At 42.6% G+C, this 23,238-nt stretch overlaps 2 protein-coding genes across 7 annotated transcripts in view; one reads left to right on the top strand and one right to left on the bottom strand.

The window, feature by feature from the left end:
- The window catches only part of LOC117483637 (growth arrest-specific protein 7-like), an 81,346-nt gene extending 79,292 nt beyond the window's left edge, over positions 1-2,054 (top strand). For all 4 annotated transcript variants that reach the window (XM_034132020.1, XM_034132019.1, XM_034132017.1 and 1 more), the window contains one exon: positions 1,001-2,054. In XM_034132020.1, coding sequence (XP_033987911.1) covers positions 1,001-1,114 — 114 coding nt within the window. In that variant the 3' untranslated portion in view covers positions 1,115-2,054. The remainder of the gene's footprint in view (positions 1-1,000) is intronic.
- LOC117483636 (putative uncharacterized protein MYH16) lies at positions 1,864-16,914 on the bottom strand. 3 transcript variants are annotated; one of them, XM_034132013.1, is made up of 16 exons: positions 16,808-16,914; positions 15,881-16,126; positions 15,688-15,805; positions 15,069-15,196; positions 14,736-14,932; positions 11,622-11,754; positions 11,322-11,538; positions 11,073-11,212; positions 10,800-10,903; positions 9,877-10,069; positions 9,442-9,645; positions 9,218-9,343; positions 8,955-9,125; positions 7,509-7,709; positions 7,279-7,425; positions 1,864-3,104 (listed from the first exon to the last, which is right to left on the bottom strand). In XM_034132013.1, the coding sequence occupies exons 2-16, from the start codon at positions 16,124-16,126 to the stop codon at positions 2,955-2,957; spliced, it is 2,475 nt and encodes an 824-aa protein (XP_033987904.1). In that variant the 5' UTR covers positions 16,808-16,914; the 3' UTR covers positions 1,864-2,954. The 3 variants fall into 3 exon arrangements, with proteins under 3 accessions (XP_033987904.1, XP_033987907.1, XP_033987905.1); XM_034132016.1 differs by having other exon boundaries at positions 9,442-9,636; XM_034132014.1 differs by having other exon boundaries at positions 11,073-11,209.
- Positions 16,915-23,238: the final 6,324 nt, after the last annotated feature.

Below are 23,238 nucleotides of genomic sequence, written 5' to 3'. Positions count from 1 at the left end.
TCAAATATATACTGAAGATGGGATGCAAAATCTGACATCAAACTTGATAGCTGAGTGCAAATACTCTTCTGCTGCTACATTTGTTTTTGAAGTGAGGCAGGAGAAACTTTAAGCTTTTGCATCTTTGACTTCCTTTCCATGCACACTCTGATCTCCTTCCAAATGTGTGTTACGTTGAGTGTGTATAGTACTTTATACTAAAAGCACCCACATGTTGTCTCCTAATAGTCTAGTTGCCAGCGTAGTGAATCCGTGAATGTTGAGTACCCCAAACGTTTTATGTTAGAAATGTATAGTAGGGTCCCCAGCACATAGAAACTGCCAGATGCTAACCTGCATTTGTTGGGCAAGTTGCACAATCAGCATAATTAGTGTTATTTAAAATGATTGTGGACAATAGTTAAAACATGACTTGACCGATTTGGATCCTTTTGGAGTGGTTTTGGGGGTTATTGAGGATGCTGAATCCATTCCAGACGTTTTCAGTGGCCATATCTGGACTCTCTGTGGGCTGATTTAGACCACCATGAGTAGTGTTGCTACCATTGAATACAGAAAGCACAAAATGACCATTACTACTGTGGACAATTTATTTCCAAATAAATAAGCAAACTGTCCAACCCAAATGATCCAGAATCCCCTAAATCTTCAAAATCGACCCAAAAGCCCACAGAGAGTACAGATATTGCAACCTTTTGGTTAAAACTGACATTTTTTATCACAGAAATGTCAGAAATGGACATAGCATCCTCAAATCATCCCAAAACCACTCCAAAATTGTCTAAATCAGCTAAGCCATTTCTTAACTATTTTCCACATTAGCTTTAATGGTAATTAATGGAAGTTATATGCAAGTTAGCATCCAGCAGTTTCTATGTGCTGGGGACCCATACTATACAACATAAGACTTTGGGGTACTCAACATTTGCGGGTTCACAACAGGACACTATCAGTGGCGTCATGTCTTCCCCTGAGCTTCAGCTGCTCTCTGTGTCTGCAGACGATGGAGCGGGTGGATCAGCTGCTGCAAAGTGTGGACCCCATCAGAGACAGAGAGCTGTGGGTGGAGGAGAATAAGACCGGGGAGATCAGGCCAGTGAACGTAGAGATCTGACCCCAGATGCTCTTCATATGCACATTCAGGGTCTGGCTCCGTCATGCCTGAGGACCCTCCTGTGATCCCCAACACAGCGGACTGCTTAGGATGAACCAAGATAGGGACACCTGTAACTGTCATGCAGCAGTGTGTGTGCTTCTACTCTGTGGGGTCATTCTTTCTTTCACTTGTGTGTCAACGTACACCTGAAAGTTGTTGCCAAAAAATAATTTAACATGAGCTGCTAAGCCAAATGCATTCTGACCTAAGAATGATATTTCTATGTACCAGAACTAGACATTAGTATCTTAAATGACAGAATTGTTGGCTTGTGTGAGCAAATACTAAAGCTTAAACTCAGGCACCATTCCTTACATGTTTCGGTGTTCTTGAAAAAAGACACCAACAACCATTATTGTAGAGTATTGCTCTTTTCTTTTTATGTGTTGAGAAGTCCAAAGCTTCTTTCATCTTTAAAATAGGTATGAAATATTACGTTTCATTTCCACCAGTGTTTTTCTTAATTGCCAATTGCACTTTAAACCTAAATATGTCTTAATAAATGTACTTTAAATTGCTGTTTATATGAACAGTTATCTAAAGAGAATTTTCTTGTTAAACATTTGATAACCCATCGCAGGAGGGGCCTTTATGGGGTCTAGAGGGAGACTAGTGTACGCATATGGGATGTGTTTTTGCAATGAAAGGAAGCAGAAAAGCAAAATGATGTAAAATACTAATAGTAAATAGTTTTAAACGAAAACATATAATATAGAAATGTCTGGGTCTGTTTATTGCCAAATGGAACATACATATTATTTTATACAATTCAAATAACACCCTCATTTATATTCTACTTTTTTAACCACCTCTTCTCCAGTATTATTGCCTAGAATTACTACTTAAGGGCTGAAGGTTTGCATTTATTATAAATCAAATAAATATGTGTTAAAACATCCTCCTTTTTGTGCTGATTTGTGCTTTTGTGGTGGTGTTTTTGTTTTTGCAAAAGATATATAAATGCAAAAAGAGCTCAAATTCACATGTTCGCAGCAATAATAATGGTATGGTTATTAGTTCAGAAAAACATGCTATAAGCAATTAGTACACAATTATCTAATCATTTACAAATCATTCATTATGAAATGAAAGGTGTTGATATCTCACTCCACAATACGCAGTAAGCTGGGCACAAATATGTGCAAACACCAGCTGCTGCTGTAGCTGACTCTACTCTGACGGTCATACAGTAATTAGCACATAAAACGGTAAATAATCATTTTGTACCTAATGTTCTTTGGGATATAACTAGCAGTTGATTTGTTTTAATCTAGTTTACAGGTGAGGTTGACCAGCATAAACTTAAGTTTTAGCTTCTCTATGTTTTTCATTTAGGCATGGTCAGATATTATTGAATAACATGTTACATATTACATTCTGAGTAGATACAAAGCTTGGGCAGTGAACCACAGTGAAGCAATTAGAAGAGGTGGATAGCTTTTACGTCAGATTGACATTTTAATGACATGTAAAATGTAAATAAATGATTGGTTAATAATGTTCATAATTAACTGATAACTAGTACAGTATTTATAAATGTATCAATATTTGACTATCTTTTGGGGATTTTTGAAAACAGTAACAATCCATTCATCATGGATCTGTTTTGACAAAAACATATTCAATTAAATTCAAAACCTTTACATTACATATATTATATTACATTATGAAGAGAAAAAAAACGGAGTCTTTAGAGTCTTCAATCATGCAAAGAATAAAGGAGTTCATTGGGGAATGTACATTAATAACAGAGAGGTGAAACAGTGAGTGTTAAGTCATTCTGTCCCCCCGGCTTGATCTAATCCACCATGAGCTTCTGCAGAGAGTCCAGGTACGCTGGGATCAGGGAGCTGACAGACTGGTCGTCTCGGAGGATCTTCTCCCCCCCGCCCTCTGAACCCACAGAGCTGGGGGACCTCAGCAGGCCGGGGTACGGAGTGCTGTAACCCTAGTGGAGTACAGACAAACAGGAGCAAGAACAAGTAAGGGAACCGTTTGGAAGTACTCTTCGAGTACAATACGAAGCAAACACAAACAGTCTTAAATAACTGCGCAGAATTAATTGTAGTGTTTGTTCATAATGAATAAATCCTTCAAAATGTAGTTTCTAAAAAGTATGTGAGCCCATAGACTTCAACAAAAGCTAGTAGAGTTTAGGGGTTAACAAACCTAGTTTAGTCAGTGAAATAAGATGTCGGTGTGATTTGACTTATAATATATAATCAGCTGATGTGTAACACGCCTTGCAAAAAAGAGATATCAGAGCACCTACGATCAACAATTGCTGGTTTGTATAAAGCTGGAAAGGGTTACAAAGTAATCCCTTGGAGTTTAGATATCCATCAGTCCACAGGTGGACACATCTTTGCTAAATGGAGACCATTTAGTACTGTGGCCACCGAGAAGACTGTTGATACTAAGGTTGAATTATTCAGGAAGAATACAGCGTCGGGCATGAAAAAGGCATAGCAGCGTCACAACATGTAACCAACAGTGAGGAACAGTGGAGGGGGCTTCATGATTTGGGCCTGGACAGCCTGCTATCATCAAGGAAGATGAGCATTCTCAAGTTTCTCCTGCCAGGGTCGGACTGTTAATTCAGAGAGAAGCAAGGGAGGAGGTGTGTGCGTCATGATAAACAATAACTGGTGCACAGATGTGGGGATTATTTCTTCGGACTGTTCCCCTCATATAGAGCACCTCATGATCAGATGCCGGGCTTTTCATTTGCCAAGAGAACTTACAGCGGTTGTGCTTACAGCAGTATATATTCCGCCACAGGCTGACCACAACACAGCTCTGGATCAGCTGTTTGGTGTAATCGACAAGACAGAGACTTCACAGCCAGAGGCGGCTTTCATTGTGGCCGGGGATTTTAACACTGCCAACATGAAGAAAATCCTGCCGAAGTACTACAAACACATCAGCTGCCCGACGCGCGGGGGGAAACATACTAGACCATGTTTATTCCCCTTTCAAACATGGATACAAGGCTCTCCCTCGCCCTCCCTTCGGCAAATCAGACCACATCTCACTGCTGCTGCTGCCTGCTTACAAGCAGAAACTGAAACGGGACAGACCGGTGACACGGAGCATACAGCGCTGGAGTGAGGAGTCAGACTCAGCTCTGCAGCACTGCTTTGAATCTACGGAATGGAGTGTGTTTGAGGACAAAAATATCAACACACACACGGACACGGTCATTTGCTACATTAGGAAATGCATCGATGACGTGGTACAGAAGGTTACTGTACTAACATTCCCGAATCAAAAGCCCTGGATAAACAGCGATGTGCGCGGCAAGCTGAAAGCTTGCACTATCGGAACATGTGGGCGGGACTAAGAACAATGACAGATTACAAGGGAGCAGCGGGGGGTACTGCGGGACTGTCTGCGTGCGCATCTCTCCCAGATAAGCTGAACGCTTTTTTTGCACGGTTCGAGAGCAGCCAGGCTGTGGACGCACATGAAGCCCAGGAGCCCGGCCCTATTGTTTTAAACAGGGCAGATGTGTGTAAATCCTTTAAAAGGGTTAACCCACACAAGGCTCCAGGACCTGATGGCATCCCTGGCCGTGTTCTCAGGGTGTGTGCAGTTCAGCTGGTAGAGGTGTTCACAGACATCTTCAACAGGTCCCTGCTGCAGTCTGTAGTCCCCACATGCTTCAAACACTCCACTATCGTTCCTGTCCCCAAAAAGACAATCATCACCTGCCCCAACGACTACCGCCCAGTAGCACTCACCTCCATCATCATGAAGTGCTTTTAGCGGTTAGTCAAAACATTCATCACCTCCTCCCTCCCTGAATCTCTGGACCCCCTGCAGTTTGCCTACAGAGCAAACAGGTCCACAGACACGACGCCATAGCCCTCACCATCCACACTGCCCTCTCACACCTGGACCCGAAGAACAGGAACACATATGTGAGAATGCTGTTCATTGACTACAGTTCAGCCTTCAATACCATTGTGCTCTCCAAGCTGGTCATCAAGCTCAGGGACCTCAGGCTCAACAGCGCCCTCTGTGACTGGATCCTGAACTTCCTGACGGGCAGACCCCAGGCAGTGCGGGTGGGAAACATCACATCCTCCACCCTGATCCTCAACACCGGAGCCCCTCAAGGCTGCGTGCTCAGCCCTCTCCTCTACTTCCTGTTCACTCACGACTGCGTGGCCACACACAGCTCGAACACCGTCATCGGCCTGATCACCGACGGCGATGAGACGGTGTACAGAGAGGAGGTCAAAAACCTGACATCTTGGTGCCAGGATAACAACCTCCATCTCAACGTCAGCAAAACCAAGGAGCTGATTGTGGATAACAGGAAGCAGCAGAGAGAGGGACACGCCCCCATCGCCATCAATGGGACTACGGTGGAGAGAGTCAGCAGCTTCAGGTTCCTCGGTGTCCACATCACTGAGGACCTGACATGGACTCTTCACACCACCACCATCACCAAAACAGCTCGACAGCCGCTCTTCTTCCTCTGCAGGCTGCAGAGGTTCAACATGGACTCTGACCTTCTACAGGTGCACCATAGAGAGGATCCTGACCTTCTACAGGTGCACCATAGAGAGGATCCTGACCTTCTACAGGTGCACCATAGAGAGCATCCTGACCTTCTACAGGTGCACCATAGAGAGGATCCTGACCTTCTACAGGTGCATCATAGAGAGGATCCTGACCTTCTACAGGTGCACCATAGAGAGCATCCTGACCTTCTACAGGTGCACCATAGAGAGGATCCTGACCTTCTACAGGTGCCGTCTTGCAGGCGATACCGCAGCATCCGGACTAAAACCACCAGACTCAGGGACAGTTTTATTCCACAGGCCATAAGACTGTTAAACACCTGAACTAAGAACATCCATAACATTCACCTGTTTGCAATTTACAAATTATGTATCACTTGTATATAGACTCTTATGGCACTTCTTCTATTCTGTTTTATTGTGTTGCACTGTTGGTGGAGCCTGGGACCTAAGATTTTCATTGACATAACTACACTGTAGCTATGTACGAATGACAATAAAAGCCTTGAACCCTTGAATTGAATCCTTGAATATCCTACAGGATAATGTCAGGGTGGATGCCCACCAGCTGAAGCTCAGCCGAGGTTGGGGGGTGCAGCAGGACATCACTCGAAATATAGAAGTCAATGTGATATAGAATGGCTTCAAAAAAAGAAAATCTGCCTTGTGGAATGGTCCAGTCAGAGCTTATTCCAGAAGAGCTGTGAAATAACCTCAAGAGAGGACACTAGACATCCTGAGAATATTTCTGAGCTGAAGCAGTTCTGTGAGGAGGAACCCTCTGAAATTCCTCCTGAACATCCTGAAATATTGGAAGCGCTAGTTTTAAAGCTATTGCTGCCAAGGTTCTCTTACCTTTCCACCAGCACTGCAAGTGTGATGGGTGTTCAATAAATACAAAAACGATTATAAAAACATTGTGTTGGGAAAATACTGAATGTACTCTTCTAATATCAGAGTAGCACATGATAACAAAGGGCCTACGTAGCTGTGTACGTAACAGGATGTATGATTACCTAGAAGAGAATCAGGACTGTTTTAGGCATATGATAGCTATGTGACAACAATTAACATGATGATTCAGCCTCTATGGAGATAGATAGGTGGGGGAGATTTGGTTTCACACCAAAAAGATCTGGAACTAGTCCCTAGTTTGCGCTAACCTTTTCACCCCCAGATAGTCCCTGCTAGAGAGGTGGTACTTTCCTGGGGAAGAAATGGTTTGTGGGTGTGTCGGCCACACTAACAATTTCTGATTGGCTGGGCGAATTGCAAACTACGCCCCGTAAAAAAATGTTGGAAGCCGCCATTTTATTTGCTCGCATTAGCATTAGCATTAGCCCAGCGCACCAATGGAGAGAGACTAACTTATGGCAGCACAAAAGAAAACATGGTGGAGTGATGAGGAGGTGTCTGCGCTTCTGGCGATTTACTCGGAAGACACGCCCCAGCAGCTTCTACTGAAGCCGGTCCTCAACTCCGGGGGACTCCGGGGGACTCCGGGACTTCGGGTGGCAGTACACGCCGTGAAGTTGTTTGCGCCTGCCAGTAAACCCAAAGCAGAAGAAGAAGAAGTGAGAAAGTTCTTACAGAGGAAAAGCCCTTCCCAGCGCTGCCTCTGCTCTTGGTCCTGAACTTGGTGAGTGCTGACTCAGCAATGTCAGCTCGCTCCTCAGCGTCATCCAGCTCATGGACGGTCTTCCTGTACTTTGCGAGGTTCATGTTAGCTTGTTCCTCCTGCAATGACAACCAAACAGAAGGATCATGAACCTGTGCGTGTCAAACAGGGTGAGAGTGAGCAGCAGGTGGATGTGACGTACAGCCTCCTCCACTTGTCTCTTGTAGGCCTTCATCTTGTTCTGCAGCCTCTCCACCAGCTCCTGCATCCTCTGCTGGTTCTTCTGGTCCTCCTCTGACTGAAATAGGAGCTCTTTCAGCCGTCGCTCGTTCTTCCGCAGTGTCTTCACTGTCTCAGCGTGCCGCTTCTGCTCCGAGTCCAACTCTAGCTCCATCTCCTTCACCTGCAACAAGTTAGCTTTCATTAGCTGTCAACTGTTAATGAGTAGTACCTTGCTACTGGTAAAACATTCTGTTCATAGCCGTCTATCTCAACTTCAATGTCCATTTTCACTTCTGAATTTTCTAACTGGAAGGAAAAATATGAACGGCACATGACGCAAAGAAAACGCTTTCTTCAGGTCGTCGTAGCGACAGCATGTATATGTATGCTATGAGAAGAACGTCTGGTCTATGTCATGGGGGTAAGATAAATGGTTTTATGACTACAGGAAAGAGAGGGAGGAATAAACAAGTTGCATGGCCTCCTGTATAGGGGGGCATCTGATCAGTGTTTGGGTCTATTGTGATCACCTGCTGTTGTGTGCCATGTAAATGATCTTTGATGTTAACCTATAACACAGTCTGTTTCACAGACAGCAGGAAGCACTCTTTGGGAGGCGTCATGCGTGGATGCATTACAAAAATATCTTAAAGGAGTTTATATGAATATTGTGTTTCTTTGCATATTTTGCTAACTCATAATTATTTCTAGTCAGCATGTCAGGCTAAGGCAGGAATGCGGACCCAAGAGCCGTGCAAAACCCGGGAGGCAGATAAACGAATATAAACAAAAGGCAAGCGTTATTAATATAAAAGCTGTTGCAAAAGCTGAAAAAGTACAAAACTAAAATCATGAAACAGCAGCTGATTTGAAGTTGTGATGACAGGGTTCACATACTTTTCCTTGCCACTGTATTACGTGTCTCTACTGGGACATGTCTCCATGCTTTAATTATTACATTATATGTCATTTGTTAGACGCTTTTTTCCAAAGCGACTAACATACATTCAGTACTGTGGACAATCCCCACAGGAGCAGTTTGGGTGAAGTGTCTTGCCCAGGGACACAACCACATGCTGACTGCAGTGGGACTCGAACTTGCTACCCCCTGATTCGAAGTCCAGCACTCTATCCACTGAGCCACAGCTGCCTTTAATGTTCAAAAAGCTCTTTATCTTTCTCATACTGCCTGAGCTGCAGCACCTCTTTCTGAAACCAGCTCTGTTGTGATTGGACAACCGCTTAGTCAGGAACATCCCGCCGCTTAGTCGATCAATTTGTTGGATAATATGTGTGTGTAGTTGATTGCATTATGGTGTTTCTCAAATGAAGGTCAGAGTTGTCAATCACATGTGCGAGTGGTGAATATTGATACCTGCTTTGATAGAAGACAGCAAGCATGAAAATGTGCAAAGTGATGGTATACCTTTCCCTCCAACTTCTGGATGATCTTCTTGCCTCCCTTCAGAGCCGTCTGCTCGGCCTCCTCCACCCTGCTGCTCATGTCTCTGATCTGAGCCTCCAGATCTTTCCTCCCTCTCTCCAGGTGGAGCGTGTGCTCCTGCTCCAGACGCAGCTCCTCCCCCACTTTTGCCAACTAAACACATTTTGGCAGCCATGTTTATTTGATATGACTTAACATGTGTTTGCTATAATATCTCTTCACCTGCTGTCTTTGACGTGTTTTACCTCACAGCCGGTCTTCTTGGACCTGTCTGTGTATCCTCTCAGCTTTCCTCTCAGCTCCTCGTGCTCCTGCTGCAGATTCTGGAGATCCATCTCCAGATTCCGTCTCCCACTCAGAGCCAACTGGAACTGAACACACAGGAGAAACATCGGGAAGGTCATCAATCTACGGCAAGTCTGCCATCACAGGTTACATGTTTAAGTGAAGCAGAGACAGACTGAATCACCTGGCTGTGGAGGTTGCTGAGTGTCTCCTTGGCCTCCTGCAGCTCAGTGTCCAGGACCTTTCTGGCTCTTTCTGCACTCTCCAGGGCTGAACGAGTCCCTGTTGCCTCGCTGAATAACAGAGTGCAGCGCCTCTCCACGGCCGCCTGCTCCTCCCTGTCCTCCTCATGGCTCCGGACCTCCTCCTCCAGCTGGGCCTGCAACTCCTGGGACAGAACAGGACGGGACGGGACAGACAGGACGGGACAGACAGGACAGACAGGACGGGACAGACAGGACAGACAGGACGGGACAGGACAGACAGGACGGGACGGGACAGACAGGACAGACAGGACAGACAGGACGGGACGGGACAGACAGGACAGACAGACAGTGATACCCAATGTAAGCTTCTTGGAAAGCAGTGTGTTCAAAAATACTGTGTCTTATGTGCAGACCTTCATCTGTTGCTGCATCTTCTTGCTGTTCTTGTTGAGCTCGGTGCTGTTCTTGGTGAGCATGTCCACCTGCAGCTCCAGCTCGGTGATGTCAGCTTCCTGTTTCTTCTTCAGCTTCAGCCCCTCAGCCTTGCCGTTCATCTCCAGGTCCAAAGAGGCCTGCAGCGACTCCAGGGCCCTCTGGTGGCTTTTTCTGACAAACAAGGAGACGGATGGTTTCACTGCAGTGACAGGCCTTACCTCTAAAGATATTATTTCATGGCTACTGGTCAATTTGCACATTCAATGGTCTGCTCTTGTTTGAAAGCAGAGGATGCCAAGGACACTTTGATCAAAAGACAAGTCATATCAATCCACAGATAGATGCAGTCAGTTTAACATCAGCTGTGGCTAAAAAGCACATTGTTTTCTTTGTTACTCCGTCAGAAAACACCATGGAATACTTTTTGAATATTTGTTTCTCTATTTTCTATTCATGCTGTGAACTGTCTTTAGTGACGATTTCAAAGAGGTTCAAAGAGAGGAGGACAGAGGGATCAGCAGAAGAAGACAGACAGGAAGTAAACACTAAAGGGAACACCTGTAAAGACTGTCTTATTTAAAAGAAAATGTGAGCAGACTTGGACAGTCCATCAGTTCAGCAATGCTCTGCAGTAGAATGGACTTTTTCTTAAAACAACATTATCAGTTAATTAATTGCACAGCCCTAACAAACACACAAATGCTAATTTGCCCTGGCCGGCCGGGCACCTCTGTATTATTTCATGCGTGGCAGTAATAGGACACCCAGTCTGTTAGGATGTAAGCAGCTGTGGAATGAGGTATGTCTTTCTACAGTATGACTGTATATTGTCTGCGGAGCATGGAAAGAGGAGTGGAGGTGCCGTGTTGGATGGAGGAAGCTGGAGAGGAGTCTGAGGTACCTGGAGGCGTCTATTTCCTCGTCCTTCTCCTGAAGTCTGAACTCCAGGTTCTCTTTAGCTTGAGACAACTCCAAATGCAGCCTCAGCACCTTGGTCTCCTCCACCTGGTGGGCAGGAAGAACAGAAAGAAATCAAGAAAGACCTGGGAGTTTTTCTTTAGAGGTATCCAAACTACATTCAATTATATGCAACTATAGATACTAAAGATAAATTAAGAGCCGGCATTAAGCACAAATCTCACAGCTACTAAGGGAATTTGCTGAAGCTCTGCACCTCCAAAGCTGCCTCACACTCTTCCAGTGAGGCCTGTAACTCGTCTTTCTCCATCTCAATCTTCTTCTTTGCTTTCTGGAGCTCATGGACACTCTTACCTCCATCTGAGATCTGGTCTGTAAGGTCAGCTACCTCTTCTACTAGACAAAAAAAAGCCAAATGCATCAAATAAACCATGGTTACTATTCAACTCTCCATTTAAAGCTGTGTTAAGCATCATCCTTTCCCCTCATATGATAACTCTTATACCCTGGCAGGCCTTGTTCTCCCTGCGTAAGGTCTCCAGCTGCTCCAAAGACTCTTCATGGGCAGTCTTCATTTTAAAGAGCTCCATGGTGTGTTGCCTGCTCTCCTTCTGGCAGCCTTCCACCTCAGCAACCAGCTCCTCACACTTTTGCTTCCAGTCACCAAGCTGCTTCTCCAGAATCCGCTGCTTCTTATCCAGAGCTTGACCACAGCTGCTGGCCTGGGACAGTGAACATAGGCTCAAGGATAACAATACATAACATCAGGGCACTGCAACACCTGCTCAAAACGCCCCCTTCCTACCTTCTCCAGGTCCAAGCAGAGTTCTCCCACCTCTCCCTGCAACCTTTGTTTGTTTTTCTCCAGTGAAGAACATTTGGCTTGGGTGGCTTCCACAGCCTCCTCGGCCTCCTGAAGTCTGCTTGCGAGCTTCTTCCTGTAAAACACAAATGATTTGGAGGACATATACTTTATCTATTTATCTATTAGACTGTGTTTCAGATACAGTCGACATTAAGTATGGTGTTCCTCAAGGAAGCATCCTAGGACCTATCCTGTTCTCTCTGTAAATGCTCCCTCTTGGCAACATTATTAATCAGAATGATGTTAAATATCACTGTTATGCTGATGAAACACAACTGTATGTATGTTGCTATCCTGGCTCCAAAATGGTGGAATGAGCTCCCCATTGAAATCAGGACAGCAGAAAGCTTACACACCTTCCGGCACAGACTGAAAACACATCTCTTTCGACTCCACTTCGAGCGATATAATTACTAACAAAGAATTTCTAACAAAGCACTTATATACTGACAAAGGACTGGCTTATCTAAAGCCAGTTGAGTAGCACTTGAAATGTTTTGGCTCTATGAAACCTGATGTACTTGATTCTGTTTTCTTCAAGTTTGTATCTTCTTGGTCGAATGCACTTATTGTAAGTCGCTTTGGATAAAAGCGTCAGCTAAATGCAATGTAATGTATGTCTCCATTTCGCCAGAAAACCCAAGTTCTTTTAACACACTTTTAACCTGTCTCAATGACGTTAACATGTGGATGAGAAGTAACTTTTTAAAACAGAATGAGCAGAAAACAGAAAGTGTAATTGTTGGTCCAAATTCAGAACGGCAGAAACTTGAGTCCGTGTTCTCCAGCCTGTCACATTTAGTAAAAAACAAGTTACAAATCTGGGTGTCATTTTAGACTGTGATCTTCACTTTATTAGCCATTTTAACAAGGTTGCGAAAACCTATTTTTTCCATCTTAGAAACATTGCCAACATTAGACAATTTTTAACTCAAAATGATGCCGTAATTCGTTTAAATGCTTTTATCACAAGTCGCTTGCATTACTGTAACTCTGTGTGACTGGCGGAGCCACACACAGTAGTATTCAACATACTTACTAGTGTGAATGCTGTGCAACAGTGTGCTTTTTAAACTCTTTTTTTAACATGGACCTCAATGGGAGGACTCTTCAAATCCTCTTTTAACTACACCTTACGCCAAATGCTTCTCCTTCCACATACTTTCAGCTAGAGACTTCATTCCAACTTTAAAAATGATCACATTGTTATTCAGATTTTTGATATCTTTTACACTTTTTGAGATATACCTAAACCTAGAGGATACACTCCAGCATACACCTCTGGTGGACTCCATGCAGTGCCAGTCATCTCACTAACTGTAAAAAAGAGTGAAATGCTTGTAAGGTGGTGATTAAGGACATTTCTGTGAATTTTCAGTGATGTACTTACTATGTGGGCCATAATATGTGAGACATTTTCGTTTTCTTGGACCTTGATATGAAGTTAAGATTTTTGATAAGCTTTAGGTATTGCAATTTCACACATGTACAAAAGTATAGCTTAATTCAACTGATGAGGGCTATGTGAAGAAATGTAAGCGATGTGATGCAAGTAGCTCTTGGCCACTTTCATTTTTTCAAAGTAGCTCTCAGATGAAGAAAGAGACCCCTGCCTTAGATCCTCCAGTGCCCTGCTTTTAGAAATTCCAAGGGTATCACACAAGAGATCTGGGACCCGTGGATCTTAGAACAGCAAACTCCCTTGAAATGTTTAAAAGCAAATAAAAAACCTATCTTTTTAATATGGCTTTTAATTTGGGTTAACTTTCAATTCTCACTAATATCATTGTCCATGTTTTACTGTATTTGTTCTGTTTTGCTTTTATTTTACATTTTTTATTTTATTTTTTTTATTGTTTTATTTTAACTAGGGCTGTCAGTCGATTAAAATATTTAATCGCGATTAATCGCATGATTGTCCATAGTTAATCACGATTAATCGCAAATTAATCGCAAATTTTTTATCTGTTCTCAATGTACCTTAGAGGGATATTTTTCAAGTTTTTAATACTCTTATCAACATATGAGTGGACAACTATGCTTTATATGTTTGTTTATTATCATTTGAATAATGACAAATATTCTCATGAATATTAAACACAACAACCTCTGAATATTACAAATATTCGCCTCAATTCAACCTAGAACCTCTCTCATACAATACTGTGTGTGTGTGTGTGTGTGTGTGTGTGTGTGTGTGTGTGTGTGTGTGTGTGTGTGTGTGTATGTGTGTGTGTGTGTGTGTGTGTGTGTGTGTGTGTGTGTGTGTGTGTGTGTATGAATGTGGAGACACTGTGATGGATCGTTGGAGCTATGTGCAGCTCAAGGCATATATGCTCGAATGGGAGCTGCCTGGACGCTGCAATCATGTTGCGCGTACTATCCGTGCTGAGTGTGCTGACTTTTCGTACAATGTCCCACTGTCTGGCTACCTGCATAAAGTCAAGTGCTCGGCGCAGTTGTCGGCGAAATGTCATTGAAACAGCTCCTTATATCCGTTAGCGCAGCTAGCTAGCACCAGATGCTAACAACAACATCAACACGTAAGGTGTGCCTCGCTCGCGCGAGTTGCCCCACACATACACACTCCCTCCCGGTCCTCCCGATGGCCAGTCCGGGCCTGCCAGTGAGCGTGGAAGTGTGGTCTGCCACAAGCGGGCGGCAGGAGCGGGGCTGTCAGCATCAGCTTGTAGATGGTATTTTAAACTCGATGCGCTCTGAAACTACGGCGGCCGAGGACAAAAAATACACATGCGTTAATCGCGTTAAAATAATTAGTGGCGTTAATTTTTTTTTGCGTTAACGCGTTATTAACGCGTTAACTTGACAGCCCTAATTTTAACATATTTTAATTTCTTGTCAGCTTGAATTCACGGGAATGTCATTAGGATCACTGTAGATGTTTTATCTTGTTCTGTATTTATTTTAATATTGTTGTTATGTTTTCTGTAAAGCACTTTGGGATGCTTTGTGCATGAAAGGTGCTATACAAATAAAGTTTATCATTATTATTATTATTTAAAGAGGCAAATGTGATGGATAACAGTAACGTACTTGGTGTCCTCCAGCTCGTCGGCATTCTGCATGGTGTCCAGCTCGTGTTTGCTTCTCCAGTGCGTCACCTCATTGCTGAGTTTGGAGACGTGGCGCTGCAGCTCCTGCTTGCTCTCCTGCTCCTCCTCCAGCTGCTCCTTCAGCACCATGCAGTCCTGCCGCTCAGAGCTCAGACTGCTGCTGAGCGCCTGCTTATACTGCAGCCACAGCAGAGAGCATAGAATACTACTTTATATTTATTATCATATACACAATCACTTTGAGTGATTTTTTACATCTATTTGTTTGCTGGATATTTTATTTTTGAGACTTCCATACAAAACACACTCTGACCTTGACTTCCTCCTCCAGTTGTTTCCTCAGTTCCTGGACCTGGGACTGGAGCAGGTTCTTGGAGCGGCCCAGCTGGCCGGCCCTGCTCTCTGCCCCTTCCATCCGTCGACTGAAGTCTGCATTATCAGCTGACAGGACACGCAAGGAAACTGATGTTCACACTGTAGCATATAGTAGGCCTTTAGCACTGTACAAAGGCCATGATCTGGTGCAATACACAATAAAACAAGAATACAATTTGATCTTTTTTGTCCTGTGGTTGTACCATCTGCTTGGTTAGAGCAGTAACAATAATTTCGGTATAAAGTAGCAAGGACTAATGAAGACAATGACTCATCTTCCAGTAACCTATACTGTACTCCTATCTCTGCCTTCTGCACTGCTCTGTGGTGAATAAGTAAAACACTGGTTATTGTTATTCAGTTTGTCAACAAAACAATGTGAGGACCATGCTTGGATGTGTATCCTAAATATAAGAAATGTTTAAGTCACCAGTATCTATTGAAATTATTTTTGGAAGATTTGAAATGGACTATTTGCTATATCAAATGCAAAAGATGGAAATCCCCTGGAGCAGACACAAAAGAAGCTGTTCTTGGATGTGAGTGAGGAGAAGTACCTGTGAGTCTGTTTCTGGCCACGCTGAGCTCCATCTGGGCCCTCTGCAGGTCGTCTGCAGTCCTGCTGGCTTCTGAGAGCTGCTCCTCCAGCTTCTTCATCTGGCTCTCTGAGGACGTCTGCAGCACACAAACAAAGTGTTCAAATGTAAAAACATGAAAAACTGCAACAATAAAATAAATAAACGTCCTGACCTTGGCTTTGAGCAGACTGTCCACAGAAGCAGCCAACTCCTCCATTTCCATTCTCATGTTCTGCTTCTCCTTCTCCAGTTTGGCCCTGCTGCGCTGCAGAGCCTCACACTGCTCGCTCAGCTCGGCCATGGCCTCACTGTTCCGTTTCCTTAGAGACGCGGTCAGCGCTTCTGATTGGACAGAGGCTTCCTCGCGGTCTCGTCTGAGACGCTGCAGCTCAGCCTCTCGCTTTTTGTTCACCTCCATCTGTAATTAACACACAGGATGTTTGTCAAGGTCTGTATTTTATGATGCAACGTGTGCCAAACTTGTACCCTCTGCAAATGGTATTTTCTGTCCAAAGGCATCCATAAGATTGTAGCATGTTGTATTATGTGCTGCATATGTCCTAACGTAAGGAGCCTTTGGAGACATGTGTCCTCTGTTGGTAATGCCCCGCTCCCTCAGGCACAGTTAAACTGGACGTGTCTGCATATAAGTAATATGGAAAGGTCCATGGCTAGCTCACTGGGTCAGTTCAGACACTGTAGTTTAGCTTAATTCTTCAGTTTCAGAGGACCCCAATGTTATGATTTTAAATTGTAATATTATAGCAGCAACAACTATTTGCTATGTACAGATATAGTAGAGGTCAATGCCTAACCATAACCAGTAGAAGTCAGCTTCACATTTTTATTATGACTGTCTCTTTAGGAATTTAAGATGCACGTTTGTTTTTCCTTTGTATTGTTACAGTATGAACTGTATGTGTTGTTTTATTTGACAGTGCCAGAGACACATTTCAATTGTATTTAAATGTAATGGACATAAAAGTTATCTGAATCTAACGTTCTAACGTTTGGCAAAAAAAGCATATATGAATGCGTGCGTGCGTGCGTGCGTACGTGCGTGCGTGTGTGTGTGTTTCTTTGAATGTATATAGTTGACCTGTGATGTGGTGACCCCTCCTGCTTCCTCCAGTCGGTCAGTGAGATCATCCAGTTCTCTGGTTAGATCTGCTCTTTGCTTCTCAACCTACCAAAAGCAGAGTAGTTAAAACAATGATATATACTTGATACTAAATGATCAGAATGACTTCATGATGATTCAACACCCTATTATGTTTCTGTCATGGTATAATGTACAGAATGCATAGCACAATATATCTATGATAGGTAAGTCATCTTAACAAGTCCTAAAGTGAAAAGGGAGCAAAAACACTGCATGTAAATACATCACAAAATAAGATTTTACGTTGTTTACCTTGAAGACAGTTCACATAAAAAAGGCAAATACAATAAGGATAGTAAACAAATGAATGAGGTAAGCAAACATTGTTATGCTAAATACATAAAAGAATAGATGAGTTCAGAACTCCTCTCGACTGTTAAAGGGGAAAGGCCTACAGTTCATGGATTACATTTATCTAGAACTGTTCTAGTCTTTATGATGACTGAAAGAGCTTTTACATACAGGTCAGCATTACCCATTCCCACACATGTATGCAGAGGCTGCCATACAAAGGGAAGGAAAACTAATCTTCACACACTCTCACACACATACAATGGTTGCGTGCCCAATAACACATTCCCATGGGTCAGGGGATGGAACCACCATCTTTCTGAATAGAGGATGACCACTCCACCTCCACATTAAAGGGGACCTATCATGCAAAATGCACTTTTGTACATCTTTTATACATGAATATGTGTCCCCGGTGTTCCAGGGAACTCACCAAGTGTCAGAAAACACAACCCTCTCTATTTTCCTCCATACCCAAATCTCTAAAAAAGGGGCTGCAACGGATCTGATAAAAACTGATCCAGATTTGAACACTGTCCTGACGTCAGGACGGTGGCGCTATGGCTATTGGGCCAACTCCACCAATCAGGAGGAGACAACCACGGCATTGCCGTTCGAAAGCGCTGGAGACGCTGTAGTACATATGCCAGGCCTCTAGATGGTGCTGTTGCTCACAGAATCAACCCTTGCAAAAACAGAGCTAACATTTTTCAAATTGAGCAAAATGAGGCATGGCTAAAATGCATGATCTGTTTGGTATTTTGAAAAAAAAATAAATATGCCTTATATAGGTATGGTCCTACACTATATTATTCAAATATAGCATGATAGGTCCACTTTAAGGTGCAGCGATGTCCAATCCAAGGGCAGCTTTCCTGCCTAGTAGGGCGACAGCGCTGTCTCCTTAGGAGAACAAAGGAACAGCCAGCGCAGACTAACACAGATCTTGAGAGGGCAGCTTTGCACTTATAAAATGTCCACCTTGGTCAACTGGAAAACGAACTGTCTGACTGCAGGGGTTCAGGCTGCTGCAGGAAGCAAAGTTGATGAGAGTGCTGAGACTGAAGGTTATAGTTTGAGCAACACTGAAATGATCAAATATATTACATCCCTGTAGAACTGAGGGAAACTGCAGAATTAGGTGCTAATACTGTGTAGGTCGGTCACTACATTCAAAATCTATATTTACTGTAATCAGTTTATCCACTGTTTATGTAAAAATATTGATTAGTGCTGCTTAAAACAAACAGGAGTTAATAACACGTTAATACGCTTTACTTTGTGAAACTAATTCAAATGGTAATTGGTATAATGAATGTCTTCAATTTCACTTTTACTTGTCCTTATTCTCATAAAAGTGGTGTGTGTATTACATATGTAAGAAAGCTATATCAACATCAGCTGTTTGTGAGACAACACCCAGGACACTACAAACATACAAATATTTTGTAAAGATTGTCTGTTTAGTAAAAGGTTTAAATTATCTTTGGTGAGTAATACATGTTTTGGTCTGAGTCTTACATCTCTCACAAAAAACAACTGCATAGTGATCACATATATTACAAAACAGTTAAAATGCAGAGAAAGTGTTAGGGGCTGCGGTTAAAATAGGATAAGTAGTGTACATCAAACCAGATGTTTTGTCGGCAGGTTCATAAACTGATCCAGAAAACAGATTCTCAAATGTCTTTTAATGGTTCTGAGGAAGACCTTGAACTGTTGAGGTCATGCAGAACTGACTTTAGTCCATTTGTGGAGCCATTTGGGAGTGATACTTTTATTGTTGTGAAGTCAAAACAGTTTGGTTTACTGATGGACTGAATGCATGTGCAGTTTAGTTCATATTGGACATACACTGCAAGAGCTACAGAAAGAAGAAATAGCTTCTCCTCGCAGAACCATCAGCACAGAGGCCTCTGTAGGAGAGACAGCTCCCTGCCCCCTGTGACCATAGGCTGCTTGGCTACGCTATCCTCAGCGTTAAAGTTCAGCCAATCAAGTATCCCTACAGGCAGGCCGGACTGGGACAACGAGTTAGGCCACTACCATTTTTTGTTGTTGCCGTTTTGCTGGTTGAAGTCTATATTTAAAGCATTGTTGCCCATAGTGATAGCCCTACTGTAGTTTAATTCTCACTTATATCAATGACTTGTCCTACTGTGGACTGTTTGCCCTGTACCTGCCAGTACTTCTGTACTGGTCCTTGGTTATGCCTGAACATCTCCCTGTGAAGGACTGGCACTTCTACTATCTCCACCTTTGATGGAGGTTGCTAGGATCTAGTCACATCAGGGGCTTAGCCCAGCCCGACAATTCTACATTAGAACTTATACAGGATTTATCAAAAGAGTATCCAAAGAATACAAAATATGAAATGTAAATATATAAAAATGTCTTTAGTTTCCTTTCCATTTGAACATGTTTGAAGTGGTGAGTGGACCTCTTGTAGGGGGTCCATGGGCATGCTTAAAGACTAGATGTTAAGATACGTCTCTCAACACATATATGAAAAAGATCTGTATATAATTTAATAATCAAAGAAACATTAGAATATGAAATAATCATCCCAAAAAAATACCATAGCAAATAACAAATAATTTAAAATGGTTTATTTTTGTTGTAGTAGTTGTGAGTGTCTGGGCTCCTAAATCTGTCTCGGAGCCTCTTCTCTCTCCCCCTCCTGTTAAGCAGCAGTTTTCAAGTTTAACTGTTTTATTTTACCAAGTCCAAATTTGTTTTACTAACCCTTTAAAACTATATATTTGTATTATTGTCCTATAGTATTCATGGAATTATTTCATCTGTTTGTATTGTTTTTTTTATAACTATAATCATTATATAAAAGGTGTGGCTTTGAAATTCCCGTTTACATAAATGGTGACCAAAACGTTTCAGAACCACTGAAATAACTTGGACTCAAGTTTTGATTATCTAAACACTCAGAGTCCTTTACCTCACCTGATCTCTAGTTATCAGAGGCAAAGCCTCTCAGTGTGACTCTGAGAATTGGGAAATTATTTTGTTACAGCAGCAGTGTGTTCATTTAATCTGGCTTTGTAAAAGCAACATGAGAATTGACCCGACGCAGTCCGCAATTGTTGTTGTTGTTGTTGTGGGCAGCGTTAGCCAGAACTTCCGGGACAAAATCGATGAATCATGAAGCGCCACCACGAAAATGAAACTGGTTAGCACGTTGAACTAACTGCGAAACAAACTAGCACCAGCAGGGAACCAAAACCAAACTGTTCTATTTCGTATAGGCTTTACCCTCTAAGGCTATCGATATTGGGTTTATCCCTCGCGAATCCGGGCAGTAGGGGTGTAGGGGAAAATAATCGTTTCTACGATGCATTGCGATGCGGACGTGGACGATTCGGTCTCGATGCAGTGACGGAAGATAACCGATTATAGCGTCGTAACGTTGCTTCCTGATTTTCCGGCCGCGGCTTTACTATAATGTTTTTTTTTCTGTCACTTTAATATCAAATCGGTCGGTGACGCAGAGATCAGGGAACATACGTGACAGCGGCACCAAACACGGAGCAGTCTGCTTTATCCACCAACACAAGAACACCAGTCCAGAACCAACAGCAGAAGGACCCGCTCTGAATCACTCCGTGTCGCTGCGGCTCAGAGACACAAGGATTTATGTTTTTCAAAAATAATCGCGTTACAATCATGTCAGGTTTTTGGTGGATTTAATTAAGTCTTGGATTGCAGAGTATGAATGTCCTCTAGCAATTTTCAGGATATTATTATATACGTGTGTAAAGTTTGTGAAGGCAGGAGGAAAAAAGCTTCCGCGATCACCGTCTCCTCTCCGTTCCTCCAAACCCCGCCCCCTCCCTGAAAATAATGAGTGACAGGCTGATAGTGACCCGATAGAAACTTTATTATTCACTTAATCACTGATTGAGATATAATGAAGCTAACTTAATCTCATACATTCATGGGATTTATGTAACAGTAAGACAGAGAATGTAAGTGTGCACCCACATGCAGTATTTTTGTTTGTATATGCTGTTGTAAATACTCCTGTTGTCTGCTGTGTTCAGACTCAAGTCCTGTGTGTGATGCCACATTCAGGACATTCAGTGTCCTTTTTTTAACAGAAGACCGTTGCTAGAAGCTGCAGCTAGACTGCAGAAGCATTAGTTTTTTGTTTTTGAGGATGGAACAACTTCACACACAGATATAGGGAGGCTAGACATATACAATAAATTTATTTTGGTTTATAAATTAATGTCAAGACATTTATGTTATTGATTTCTGAAGCACTTTCTAAATAATAAAAAGAGAGTTCATATGTATTTACTGCATGTATGCATTGATGAAAAATAAGCCATGTGCAGTAATATAGAAAATTGAGGATGCAACGCATTGGTATGAATCGTGATGCATCGGGATATCGAATTGAATCGAAACGTTGACAGGATAATCGTAATCGAATCGAATCGTGAGACCAGTGAAGATGCACAGCCCTACCGGGCAGCACTAAAATACATTCAGTCCACGCCCACCTGCGGTGTGGGCCCACCTGCGGTGTGGGCCCACCTGCGGTCTCATCTCGGGTATGAATTGGGGTGAGACCCGACAATCTACTCCCATTTTTCTTCAGCATTCTGACAAGCATCGAGATACTTTCTTAACCTATTAAGCCCTGAGCCTGTTTTTCAGGTCTCAGGCTAGAAAATGACATTCCCAGAACAAATTACCATAACTACACTTCTAAAAGGGGTAAATTAATAATCTTTTTGCTCAAAGCAATGATAAACCTGTGAGTTGGATGTAGAAAAGTCAGAATCAATATAGATTTTTTTTATTTTAAAGTAAATTCAGATTGAACATAGTAAAAAAATGTAAATTATTGTGTTCGTCCAAAAAAAACACATTACTTATAGTGAAAACCACCCTTGAATGATGGGATGTGGAGTCTATTTTTATATAACATTAGAAAGACTGATTCTTATTATTACATTATACGCTTATTGTGCTCATTTTATGTGGCTGTGACTGTGTGGAATAAATAGACAAAATCACCAATCCCATGGTTTGATGGATTGGAAACGGAACGAAGGGAAAAGTCACAGCAAGAACGTTTTTAGCTTACATTAGACCGTGTGTGTGTGTGTGTGTGTGTGTGTGTGTGTGTGTGTGTGTGTGTGTGTGTGTGTGTGTGTGTGTGCTCAACGCCCCTGCATAACTGGGAATCAGTGTAAATGGAGGATTCCACTATCTGTCAGCTTTAGCGAAAACAAATGACTAGGATAGCGGATAGAGTAGGGAGGGACTTCGCCGGCCGGCCGAATGCTGATTGGAAGGTTGTGTTACCAAGAGACTCTGTCTGAGTCTGCGCACCAACGAGAGAGAGCCAAAGTCTAAACCAAGGTTACTCTCCATCTAGTCTCAACCAATCATAAATGTACGGGCAACGCCCTGTGTAGTAAAATGTATTGTCTCACAAGGTTCTGGGCTCTTTCCGGAAATAGTGGTTACAGATTACAGCTCTGCTGCCTGTGATTTCTATGATGTGACGGAGTCCTTGGCCAAGTGAATATATATCTTTTGCTCTCTTATAATAAATAGTTAAACTTAGAAGTTGTCTGTCTTTCCTGGAATTTTTAACACAACAGGGATAGTAGACTAAAATATTTAGGAATCCAAACTATAACATATAATAAGTACCCTGTATCAAGATTGAGGCAAAACAAGTGACATTTGACCTTTTTAGAGAGATTTAGCAAAATAAAAAACACTTCTGGGGTAATTTGGGTGGATTTGCCATATCTCTGGAACCCATTGGTCGATTTTGGTGATTGACACCTCTTTTGAACCGTTAGAGCCAATTGAATCGATGGGGAAGTTCCTAAAACCCATCTAAACTTTGCCATTGAGGAGTGAGAGTGATGCGCATGCAGTTTGCCCAAAACCGGAAGCTGGGTTGTAGCTCTAATAGCAGCTAATAGCAGCTAATATGAAATCTCCGTTTTTGACAAAAATGGAAGGATGGATTATCAGTAATTATTTCAAAGTGACACAGACACATTGGATTAACCATTGGATTAACCTTCAACAGC

The sequence above is a fragment of the Trematomus bernacchii genome, unplaced genomic scaffold (genome assembly GCF_902827165.1).
Source record: "Trematomus bernacchii unplaced genomic scaffold, fTreBer1.1, whole genome shotgun sequence".
Lineage (NCBI taxonomy): Eukaryota > Metazoa > Chordata > Actinopteri > Perciformes > Nototheniidae > Trematomus > Trematomus bernacchii.
The sequence above is the reverse complement of the archived record's forward strand: the minus strand, read 5'-3'. Positions and strand labels throughout refer to the sequence as shown.